General features: G+C 29.7%; 5 protein-coding genes across 6 annotated transcripts; 3 read left to right on the top strand and 2 right to left on the bottom strand.

Moving 5' to 3' along the window:
* Positions 1-377: 377 nt before the first annotated feature.
* Positions 378-946, top strand: LOC139987968 (uncharacterized). Its single transcript, XM_072004819.2, has 2 exons — positions 378-704; positions 807-946. The coding sequence occupies exons 1-2, from the start codon at positions 606-608 to the stop codon at positions 918-920; spliced, it is 213 nt and encodes a 70-aa protein (XP_071860920.1). The 5' UTR covers positions 378-605; the 3' UTR covers positions 921-946.
* Positions 917-1,359, top strand: LOC139987967 (peptidyl-tRNA hydrolase 2, mitochondrial). Its single transcript, XM_072004818.1, has one exon. The coding sequence runs from the start codon at positions 917-919 to the stop codon at positions 1,340-1,342; it is 426 nt and encodes a 141-aa protein (XP_071860919.1). The 3' UTR covers positions 1,343-1,359.
* Positions 1,360-2,413: 1,054 nt separating this feature from the next.
* On the bottom strand, positions 2,414-6,500 carry LOC139987958 (transmembrane protein 145). Of its 2 annotated transcripts, XR_011799988.1 has the most exons (6): positions 5,308-6,500; positions 4,716-5,223; positions 4,483-4,620; positions 4,154-4,409; positions 3,676-4,091; positions 2,414-3,601 (listed from the first exon to the last, which is right to left on the bottom strand). XR_011799988.1 is itself a non-coding variant. In XM_072004803.1 (5 exons), the coding sequence occupies exons 1-5, from the start codon at positions 5,682-5,684 to the stop codon at positions 3,901-3,903; spliced, it is 1,470 nt and encodes a 489-aa protein (XP_071860904.1). In that variant the 5' UTR covers positions 5,685-6,500; the 3' UTR covers positions 2,414-3,900. The 2 variants fall into 2 exon arrangements, 1 of the variants encoding a protein (XP_071860904.1); XM_072004803.1 differs by having other exon boundaries at positions 2,414-4,091.
* A 1,873-nt stretch (positions 6,501-8,373) lies between these two features.
* LOC139987944 (late histone H1) lies at positions 8,374-9,193 on the top strand. The gene has a single exon (XM_072004775.1). It carries the CDS (start codon positions 8,454-8,456, stop codon positions 9,135-9,137), a length of 684 nt encoding a protein of 227 aa, XP_071860876.1. The 5' UTR covers positions 8,374-8,453; the 3' UTR covers positions 9,138-9,193.
* Positions 9,194-11,029: 1,836 nt separating this feature from the next.
* On the bottom strand, positions 11,030-12,065 carry LOC139987970 (histone H2A). Its single transcript, XM_072004825.1, has one exon. It carries the CDS (start codon positions 11,555-11,557, stop codon positions 11,180-11,182), a length of 378 nt encoding a protein of 125 aa, XP_071860926.1. The 5' UTR covers positions 11,558-12,065; the 3' UTR covers positions 11,030-11,179.
* Between the last annotated feature and the right edge of the window lie 66 nt (positions 12,066-12,131).

The following is a 12,131-nucleotide window of genomic DNA, read 5'->3' as shown; positions in this document are numbered from 1 at the left end:
TCACATAACATGGCATACAAAAGAAGAGTCTGATTGATTATTTCTGATAGAACCAATACAATCATAAAAATAAACTCGCATTTGGCTGAAGGCTTCAACATTTGCAAATAAAATCATACACTGAACTCTAAACCACGATCATATAAACGGGTTTTATAGAAGATAGATTTCACATAAGAAACACTTATATATTGACGCCTAGGGAAAATTATCTGAAAATTGAATTATGGCTAGTTGTGAAAAATCAACATGAAAGACAGGAAGGTTTGCATTCTGCGCATGCGTGACATGGTATGAATGCTTAGAAAAAGATAAAGATGCTCTACCCATCTCTGTCTACCTCATGAGAACATGAACTTTGTAGACCATCCATGTGATTTTTCACGACTAGACGTGACTCAATTTTCAGACGGTTTTCCCTACTCCAGGTTGAGATCTATTTATATATGGTGCTCTAAACTATAATCTACTATCTCTGCTACTACGAAACTAATTATAAAGTGTCGTAGTTTTATTAAAGTGTAGCAAATACATGCAAAATAACCTTTAAAACTTTACTATTATAACCACAAAATTTAATATTATGCGTGTAACTTAAACGTAAAATGATTCCAAATTTAGATACGCATCAACAAAATGTTAATGACCCGGTTGAAGAAATGTTAAAAAAAACTGGTTGTATGGAATTACATTATGAAGTTCAAGTATTTACTTTGTTATTATATTATTATATATACATATATTACATGTGCAATTATGAAATCATATAATGTAAAAATATTATTAGTTTTTCATTACATTTTTAGGAGTGTATAGTAGAAACTCAAGATTGGAGAAAGTGTCAAGAGCAAGTAAAAAGATTCAAAGTGTGTATGGACAAATATCAAAAAAAGAAAGAAGAGTCATACTTAAATGAATGAACATGTCGTTAATGAATTATATAAAACGTGTGTTTATTTATCCTATAAAATATTCAAAAAGTGAACATTATAAAATGGTGCTAGTTGTAAGATCAGACATATCCATGGGAAAGGGAAAAACTGCTGCACAATGTGCCCATGCTGCAGTAGAGTGTTGTCGTCAAATATCAGCTAACAAAAAATATCAGCAAATATATGAATCTTGGTTATTTCAGGGTCAACCTAAAATTATATTAAAGATATCTGATAAAGAGAAGTTAATGTCATTGGCTACTAATGCTCATAAAGCTGGTTTAATTATTTCTATAATAAAAGATGCAGGTAAAACTCAATTAGAACCTGGTACAACATCTACTCTTGGAATTGGGCCTGGTCCAAAGCAATTGATAGACGATCTTACTTCACACTTAAAGCTATTGTAAATTTGAATAAGATTATTTGTGTAAATAAATCTATAATTGATTTAAAACTTTTATGGTTTGACTAATATTTTATTAATTATTAATGCTTTGTTTTTCTACGTAGCTTTCATACAAGAGGATATCAACAAAATGTAGTTGTTAGAAACTCTATGTATTAAAAGACATACATACAGAATATTTTTAATTAGAACATGTTTAGTTATCGCTCTATTTCTTTATAATATAATAACATACAATCCTGGATGCAAGCTTATGCCAGCATAATTTGCACATTTGTCTTTTACTTTTGAAATTACCAATCTAAGAATAATAGGTACATATTTTCAAAATTGATTCACATACATTAATTTACAAACTTTCAGCAATATTTTAAAAATAGAATAAACATTTGTACATATCAAATATTTTGATCCTCTTTATAAAATAAAAAAGCACTGCTATGCATGAACAATTTTTTTAGAATTATTTTATTTACATTCTCTTGGGTGTGAAATTTTTATGAATGAATCTAAAGAAAATGTTATAGTTTTAGTTTTCTATATTGTAATAATTTATTTTTATAAGTATTAATATATTTGAATTATTGTATCTCGCAGAATACATGCACACAATTTATAAGTATACCAGGTAAATATTTTATTACTTTAATACTTGATTTGTTACAAGATTGAGCAAAAAAGTTATAGTTGTCTATAAGAGCATAAATGAATGTTGATGAATGAAACTCTCACATAAAGCATTACAGCTTTATATGTTTCAAATAACATATATTTGAATGTTTGTGGTGCTATTTATTTAAAAGAAAAAGTAAAAGTATGGTTATAGACCAAAAAATATATTAAGACGATAACAGCCATTATTAAAATACATATAAAACATATATTTATGATAATACCATTGGTTCAAATTTTAACACAGTATTTACTGCAATATAATACTGAAAAAATTATTAATGCATATAGAATACTTTTTATGAGTACCTTATCTATAATATATTGATAAATGATTTCATTTATGTACATTAGAATCATACATGTTTTTACAAATATATACTAATAAAATAAACATAAAGACAGTCAATTAATTTATTTTCAGCTTTCATACTTTTCTAAAATGTGCAATGGAACAGTTTTCATACAGAGCAAATATACATAAGTACATGTAGAATTAGAGATAAAATTAGACATAAATCTTTTACAAATACAACTGTGTATGATTACCTCATTGAAATTTTTACATATAATTAATAAATAGTGATGGATGAATTGGTGTTAAATTCTTATGATCAAAGAGTATGACATGAGCAATCTAAAGTTGAAATTTGACATTTCAATTACAGGATTGTATTTACTAGTATTGTAAATAGTAAAAAATATGAATAAAGACTATACCTATATAAGTACCATTATAAATAACAAGTAATCCCTTAAATATTAAATACTGATAGCTAATTATTATTATATACAGTAGCATAAAAGTTATACAGAATGTTTTGTAAAATATGGTAAACATTTTAAAGGGTATTTCTACAAGTCAAAATAAAACGAAAGTGAAAAACCAAAAATTGCATTTGCAACTAATTGAATTAGTTACTGACATGTAAAAATCAATAAAAATATTGTAAAGGCCTGGCAAGATGATGGTAACTTCAAGCCACCAATGCAAGTCTGTGTCTATTGTTCTGATCTTTGATCTAGAGGTGATAAACGTTCTTTAAACATATTTGGTAAACAGTATATATGTTGCATAATGATCATATCTTTATTTGAAAACGATTTCTAAGATATCGTCGCCATTTCTTACTTAGAATAATTTCAGAACGACAGAATTATTGTAACAACGAAACCGGAACGTTGGAAAAACTATTTGACGTAATAACTTAAAATCTCCTTTTTATTTATATATTAATTCGTAGTTAATAACTTGTAGTACTAATATCGATTTAATTTATTTCTCTGTAGTTGTTCTTGCTTTCTCACTTTTTATTTCGTGTATACCCGTGCATATATAAATATTACTGTGTGTAATAGTTATTTTTCGTTTGTTTTGATATGTGTATATTCTCTGTATTCCGTATATATCATAGCACCACTTCCATCCATCCACATTCATGTAAAGAACTTTACTGTAGCTATTTTAGTTGATTTCTATTCTTTATTTTTGTCTTACTTTGGCTTTTAGAAGTACCCTTTAAATTTTGTACCATCTTTTAGCAAACACCTCGCATAGAAGATAACAACATCTATTTATATCTACAAACTGATATAGCTCAATCATATGTCTATATTTTTCTTAAATAAAAAATTATTTAAAGATACTCATATCATACTCACCAATTTTTTTTATTCTTCATTGTGTCAATTATTAGCTTCCTATCACAAATGTAAATTTGATTATTAGTATATCTCTAATTACACAGTGTTCAGAATATATCAGTCTCAAGTATATAGCAGAGTATTATCAATTCTATAAAATTTTTGTTATTTGGCAAACAGTATGTATCAAACTATAAGTTTGAGTTTTCATATCTGTAATTCTTTGCCTTTTGTGCCTTGACATTAAGTAATTATTTTAGTAAGTTCTGGAGGTTCTACATAATTATTCAATACATGTGGCGCTTCATTAAATTCATCAAGTTCATCCCCATTATCTGCTCCTTGTGCAAGTAAAAAATACTGTTCGCTTCGAGTTGGCCAAAGTAAATGTGCCATTACACAATATGCAAAACAATCAGCAGAGTATGTAATACCTACAACCATAAAGTGCACAAATAAAAATGGTGTTATATTTAAAATTTTATGACGTACTTACCCAATAGTAGTTTAAACCTCCACAATGCACTTACTTGAAGAGCAATAAGTGCTATAATAGGTAAGTAAATAAACCAAACCAATGAAGATGCACCAAAATGAAGTAGAAAATTTAATTTCTGAGTATTATGTTCATATGTCATAGTGTTTCTAAGTTCACATAAAAACCAAATCATTATTGCACTACGAAATAAAAGTATAAACCAGCCTGGCCATGTTTGATACTCATCAATATCTTCAATAATATCAACCTCAGTCTAAAAATATTATCTCTGTACTTAATTGAAATTTTATTTCCACAGAAAGAAATATGTATGAATAGAAGCATACCATGTTCCACACATATAAGAGAATATGAACTACTCCATAACAAAGCCATATAGTAAAGACCAATGGCTTCCATGTCAATTCCATTCTAGTTACAGCCCATCCTTTAGCAAGTAGGAGAAGAAGTAACATGAATGATGTCTAAATCACATAAAAATAGTTATATAAAATTAAAGTATTATAGGTAATTTGAATATAAATAATAAAAAAGACAAAAATTATTTATTAAAACTCACTCTTGATAAAATATCAAAAATATCTCCAGCAACTTCTAATTGTTCATATCCGACTCCATCAAGAGCAAATTTTAACACGTGTATCAAAATTAAACACACTGCTATAAACTCTAATAATAAACTAGCTGTGAATAATCTTGTTACAGGATGCTTTTGTAATCTTACAGCATATAATTGTAGTGGCACAAGTATAATGTAACACATAAAAAACAGCAAGTACAATTCTATAGTATTCTGTCTATCATATGAAAACTGATATGTTAAGCTATTTAGGCCACTAGTATTTGGATTTCCATTTACTAGCCAAATATCGTATTCTAATTCATCATGTTTATCATAGTATTCCCACTGACAAGTAGTTGTATTTCTGTAACATGCCACTAGACTCATATACCAAAAACGTGGCTGCCAAAAATCTTGTACAACATATGTAAATTGATATCCCTTTACAATGTTCCATATGGAATCTTCATCTGGACATAATTTACCTTTTTGGCAAGGTATTCTCCTTTATAAAAAAAGACATTAAGTAATTGAAGTTTCTAATGCTACTTTGAAGAATTATAAAACAGAATTTAGAAAAACAACTTACCTCAAAAAGTCTTGTCCTTTTTCATTACAATGCATATCGTAAGAACTTTGATTCAAAGTGTTAAACATAAGAGTACAAGCAGTGTTTTTGTCTCTTAATGTACGATTACCATAATATTCTAAAAAATAACCACGATCTAAAACTGCCAATGTAATTGGAGCAGAAAAGTTGCTTTTCGACGTTACATTGCCGAAAATATATCCAACCGAATCTTTTTGACGATGACGATCAGTTTTTTGAAAACCGAATTTTATGAGGAAACGGAAGAATTCCTTTGTATTAAAGGTACCCGAAATATGTGTACTTTTAACATAGTTGATTTGTGATATGATACACAATGTAAAGTAAATTAACAAAATTTCTCGAAGTATTAACATTGTTAAGCGCAACTCGATATCTCGTTCCTCAAATTAGATGTCAAGAAGCATCAATTACATAGTTTTTTAACATTTTCCTCTTATTGAACACAGCTGTTAAAGATAACCAAGTACGCACTACATTCAGTCAAATAACGTGTCCATCAAGAGACGCCACATTTTGAAAGCGTCAGTGTAAAGATTTCACAAACACAGACACATTCATATGTATATCGCGATATTAAAAAATATCACTATAAGATTTATTCATTAAACGTTAATGAGCCATACTCGTGATTTAACCTCGGTTTTCTTATTGATTTTCCCCACCCAAAGAGACCGACCGCTGCAAAACGTTTTGTCACTACTATTACCGCACTGTTCTCATAAATTTTCGCGCGCTTACGTAGGATACCCATGCTTCGACTAATCTATCCTGTTAATCTTTGTTTATTTCAAATTCACTTTTACGTTCAATTACATAAATGTAATCTTAAATGTAAAAGGCCAATAAATTCGCTTGTACATATTTTTTTGTAGATTAAACAATTGTCACATGATATGCAAGTGAAACATATATCGCAAGTTTATGTTCACATTATATAATGAATTCATTGAAATACAAATTATTATAAATATACGTGTATGTATTCAAAGAATTGTATTCAAACCCAAACTCGATACAATTTTTATGCAGTCGAGACATAACCTCAATGTGAAAATTTAATAAAAATGTATTGTAATCTAGTCACAAAAAAATTAACCAAATTAATATGTATATCAGATATAATTTTATTTTTATCAATTTTTCAATAAAATATAATTCAATGTAAACAATTTTAAGTTAAAGCTTGCTGTTCTATTACTGTACCTACCCTAAATTAAAATAATGAACCATTATTTATCTTTAAGCATATGTAAACATATTCTATGTTGTGTAACTTAAGTATAAATAATTTCTTCAAAGTTAGGGTTGCCATCGCTAAATGAAAGTACTCTTTTCGAAGTTTTCAATGATTAAAGGATATTTGATGAATAATTTCGTCAAATAATATTCTTTCGTAACAAAGCAGCTAAAATTGTTGAAATTTCTTAAACTGCTGGCGCACCCTATGTAAAAGTATCTTACTTTAATTTATAACTTCATTTCTGAACATATAATTTATTATGTTTATATATATATATGTGTGAATAGTACTTTATTAATTATATGATAAAAAATGCAAATCTTTTCTTCCAATTTGAACATATACACATTAAGAAAAAAAAAAAATTGAATTTAAGAGGCGAATGCTAAAAAATAACGAAATAAATTCCATGTGTTACCTGATTATTGTTTTACAAAATACTGTGACACACCAATAATTTGGTAAATAGGATATTTTGCTGTCATAATAAAAGATTATGTTACTTTACGACTATAAAAGATTATGTTTAAAACAAGATGTCTACTTTAAACGACTAAGCAACACTCTCATCTCAAATAAATAGATGTTTTGATAATTTTGCACCACTTTTGCGTTAAAATAATTATGTTATATACCTACATTATAACTGTACATATCATAGAAATCATGTATATTACAATTTATATAAGGGAAATTTACAATTTTGTTATAATAAGACGTGAAACCATTTTTTACGCGCAATAGACGCTTAGTATCCATCTTATAATGCAATCTTTATGTCTGCGTCACATGATTTATATTGTTATATATTGAAAACGATTGTTTTCTAGAAACTATGTATGTCGCATTTAAGTATTTTAAGACTCTAAATAGCTAATACGATTTTTATAAGAATAAAAATTGTTCACACATGCAATACCAAGTTCGTGTTACCATCACATCATCGATATGTATGTTGCTTTCCTTTTTATGAAATTTCTTTTTTCCACAATAATTTTACCTGGCTGAATTTAATATTTTTTTCAAAATATATTTTGATTCTAGCAAAGAAACGAAAATCAGACTTGATACTGCATGAATGGTATTAAATAACTCGTTTTTTTTATATACTAATGAGGTTATGACTTTTGGGCATCACATTCGAAACAAACATATTGAATTGGTCTTTTCTCAATTAATTTTCTTATAAATTTTTGCCACTTTACCATTATTCTATGGTATCAATGTACGATTCATCTAAAATTACATCAATTTTATACCATAGATCATTGAGTTATAAACATCAAGACAGGCTTCGTCGTCCATTCTCTTGAAGACTATCCATTTCGATAGTGTCTATTTTAATCTCGTAATTTCACAACTATTAATCGAATTTTCACGAAAAATGATTGATAATCAGCAGCGTTAGTTCTACTAGAATGATTAACAATGAAGATTACCGGGTAATTTTGCAATAATTAAAGAATTTTTATTGTTTTTCCACAAGCTATCCTGATGCTGTGAAGAGACACTCGTTCGAAAATCAGGCTGTGTATGAAAGTAAATAATATTTAGCAAAAAATAAAAGCCGCTGAATAAGACCTGATACACGTGGCCATTTACTCATACATTTTTTGTACCTCGATCGATGCATTATTTTAAATAATCATGCATTAATTTAACCGATTATTTACCGCTTCACCGTTTTTCGAGAAACTCAACGCTCAACATATTCAGTAGGCTACTCTCTATGGTCGGCAGTCACAAACGTATACAAGGGTAGTGTACGTCAGTAGGCATTGTCGGCATACGTATCAACTGTGCTCGTCATCTTCTGCTGAAAAACGTTTCGTTTAGTTTCATTTCGTTTTTCAAGGAGATTATTTGTACTTATAATTGAAAAATGGAGGACAAAGCTGGGAATAGCTCCGTGGAGAGTGTGGAAAACACCAGTTCAGTGAAGAAGACAGCGAAGCCGAAATCCGCAAAATCACAGCGGCCAAAATCTTCGCACCCACCAACTTCTGAAATGGTAAACGCTGCCATTAAGGAACTAAAGGATCGTAAAGGATCATCTTTTCAAGCAATTAAGAAATATATTGTATCGACGTACAAGGTTGATGGAGAGAAATTGGCACCATTTATTAAAAGATATTTGAAGTCAGCCGTTACCTCTGGCGCTGTTGTTCAGACAAAAGGTAAAGGTGCTTCTGGATCATTTAAACTCTCTACAATTAAGAGCTCTGAGTCGAAGAAGATACATCGAACTGTCACAGTATCGAAACTGAAGAAACCCAAGAAATCCGTAGAGAAGAAAACGTCACCGATTCGAAAATCTGTGTCGCCGAAGAAGTCGAATTCTCCCAAGAAAACCGACGATGCTAAGAAATCGGCAGTTGTGAAAAAATCTACTGTCAAAGCAGCTCAGAAACCTGAGAAAGTTGAAAAAGTTAAATCTGCAACTGAATCTAAGGTTATGTCAAAGAGCAAAAAGACAACTAAAGCACCAGCAGCTAAGACAAAAACCCCAAAACCGAAGAAAGCCGCCACGGCTTCCAGAACAGTGAAATCAACAGCAAAAAAATAATTGCTTAATTTTCAAATTTTATTCTACATATAAATGGCCCTTTTCAGGGCCACAAATTCATATTTGATAAGGAACAACTCTTAAGACAACTTAAACAGTATTCGTTTTCATCTTTATTTTTTTACACGACAATAAAGAAACCTAACCTAGTCATCAATTTTAAATTGTCCAAATCTATCCTCATATTACATATTCTCGCATAAATTGGAAAATTTATATCATTTGACGTTGATATTAAATCAACTCGAATTTTAATTACAAATTACTGAAGAACTATGGTTTTAATTTGAAAATTATAATTTTAAGTACAAACATTCTTACTTTTTCGAAATTTCTAAAAATAATGTCGTGTTATATCATTAATCCCAATAATTCTTGTAACCAGCTTTGTAGAACGACATCCAACATGTTTATTTCATTTACAATTTGTATTAGAAATTCGATATGCACTTGCGATTTCTTAGACCTCTATAATAATAGTTTACGGTATAGCTAGATCGAAATATAATTAACATAAGGATATAAAATCTTGACAGGACCGTGTAAAAATTTTTGATATTGACTTCCCATTTTCTAACTTATTAAACTACTTGAAATGGTTAATATTTTCAATTTCATTTAAATGAAATATCATTAACTTCTAATCACTAATCACTAATCAAAAAGTCATAAATTATCTTTGTGTACAATTATGCGACTTTACATGTTACTTGACGTATATACATTTTTCGCATATAAAACATTAGGAACTTATTTTAATTAATATTAAAACTGGTATATATTCTGTACATACTTTCGAACTAAATTTCTTAAAAGATTTCATCATTAAGGCTCATTCTGTGAATGAATCCAGTAATAATTTGTGTATGGGTCATAAAGTGGTAAAAATACATATGAACGGAAAATGTAGAAAAGGATAAGTTCCCATGAGTTTAAACATTTGTAGCCCTAAAAAGGGACACAAATAACAAGTAGTTTCTTCACTAACCGCATGCTTAGCCAACTCCAAGGAAGAAACAAACGTACTGTTATTTGAATTTCTCGAGAAGTAATTGTTGATCGTTTATTGTAGTGCGCCAAGCGAGATGCTTCTGCCGAAATGCGTTCAAAAATATCATTTACAAAACTGTTCATGATACTCATGGCATTACTAGAAATACCAGTATCTGGATGCACTTGTTTCAAAACTTTATAAATAATAAAATAGTAAATAGCGTAGCTTTCCTTCCTCCTACGTCTCTTCTTCTTGTCAGCTTTACTGATATTTTTCTAGGCTTTACCAGCCTTCTTCACTGCCTTCCTACTAGCTTTTGGCGGCACTATTGATTTACGTTTATTTCTTATACTGTTATTAATGGATTCATTTCGAACTTGTATAATAAGTTAAGGTCAAAAAGTTCCAATTCCAAATCACCGTCAATTTCATCTGTTAATTTACTTATAATTCACAATGAAAATTGATTGTAAATAGTCTACCAAAAAAAAAACCTTCATATGCATTTTTTACAAATTTCTTATCACATTGATCATAAATGATTGTACTTTTACTTTAAGATAAAATAAATTCGGGTAATAAATAGTACATAATTTTTATTATATAATGATATAACGTAATAATAATATGTACAACAATGATGAAATATTTTTCTGTTAATAATACGGACAATTTTCCAATACGTTTACATGTCCTTTGTTATAACTTTTAGCATCGTTTGGGGCCTTTCATATATCAGATGAAACACAGCTTGTCCGTTACAGTTTACGAGGGACATGAAAGACATTGGTCTATCAGGCAATGAGCCTTACGAGGTAACTCTCCAGAGATTAGGTTTATAGTATTTATGTATATAGGATATTATAAAATAATAGGCTATATATAGCTATAGAAAAATGTCCACATATTTTATGTAAATTTGAAAATTTTCTGGCAATTGTGTAACTCCGAAGGATTAAAAGAAAAAAGCAAAATCCGAAAAGATCCTACATCTTGAAAATAATTTGTGGCCCTTAAAAGGACCTTTTCGTATATATATATATATGGTTTATGCCTTCCTCTCCGTTTTTCTTGGTAAAAGTGCCGCTTGAATGTTTGGCAAAACACCTCCTTGACTGATGGTGACTCCAGATAGTAATTTGTTCAATTCCTCGTCATTACGGATGGCGAGTTGAACGTGCCTGGGTATGATTCTGGACTTTTTATTGTCTCGTGCTGCATTTCCAGTCAATTCCAGAACTTCAGCAGCCAAATATTCCATAACTGCAGCTAGGTAGACAGGAGCACCAGATCCAACGCGTTCGGCGTAATTACCTCTCCTCAGAAGTCTATGGATACGACTAACAGGAAATTGAAGTCCCGCTTTGAGCGAACGGGATGACTTTCCCTTCGCCTTTGTTTTCACTCCTTTTCCACGACTAGACATTTTAGATTTATAGTAAAATGAAGACAAACGATTGAACAGAACCTTCCTCGCTCGAAGTACTACTGCGAATGAACAGCACAGGTCGGTTCATCATATTTATTAGGAACCGGACCAACAGCAGCGCACCAATCAGAATGCAGCACCTAAGAAACACTCGGCTTTTTAGCTCTTCCCTATATTTAATGAGCTTCTACTGCCATCTGACAATTCAAAATCTCTTTCTTTTAACATTAAAAAATTTTTTTTTATTTTTCATCGTGTGGCTTTAACGTGGTACCTGAGGCTGTGTGCCTTAATGCTCGCTCTTAACCTGTAATTTATTGGTTAGGTACATTGTTGATTGGTAGTTTATTTTGTTTTGACTTCAGTAGTGATAGGATAAAAGTTTCAAAACCCATAAGTATAATGGTTATTGTAATGGGCCTAAGGTTCTGGATAATTTTGTTTAGTTTTCCTATTTCTTAATTTCCTTTATGTTGTATCGTACTATTTTGTTTATTAGTGGATTGTTGTAATTGTTGTTCAATCTCCTGCATGTTAATCCTTTTATGCGTTTATATCCGTGTGTTTTTTA

This window comes from Bombus fervidus, chromosome 6 (assembly GCF_041682495.2).
Source record: "Bombus fervidus isolate BK054 chromosome 6, iyBomFerv1, whole genome shotgun sequence".
Lineage (NCBI taxonomy): Eukaryota > Metazoa > Arthropoda > Insecta > Hymenoptera > Apidae > Bombus > Bombus fervidus.
The sequence above is the reverse complement of the archived record's forward strand: the minus strand, read 5'-3'. Positions and strand labels throughout refer to the sequence as shown.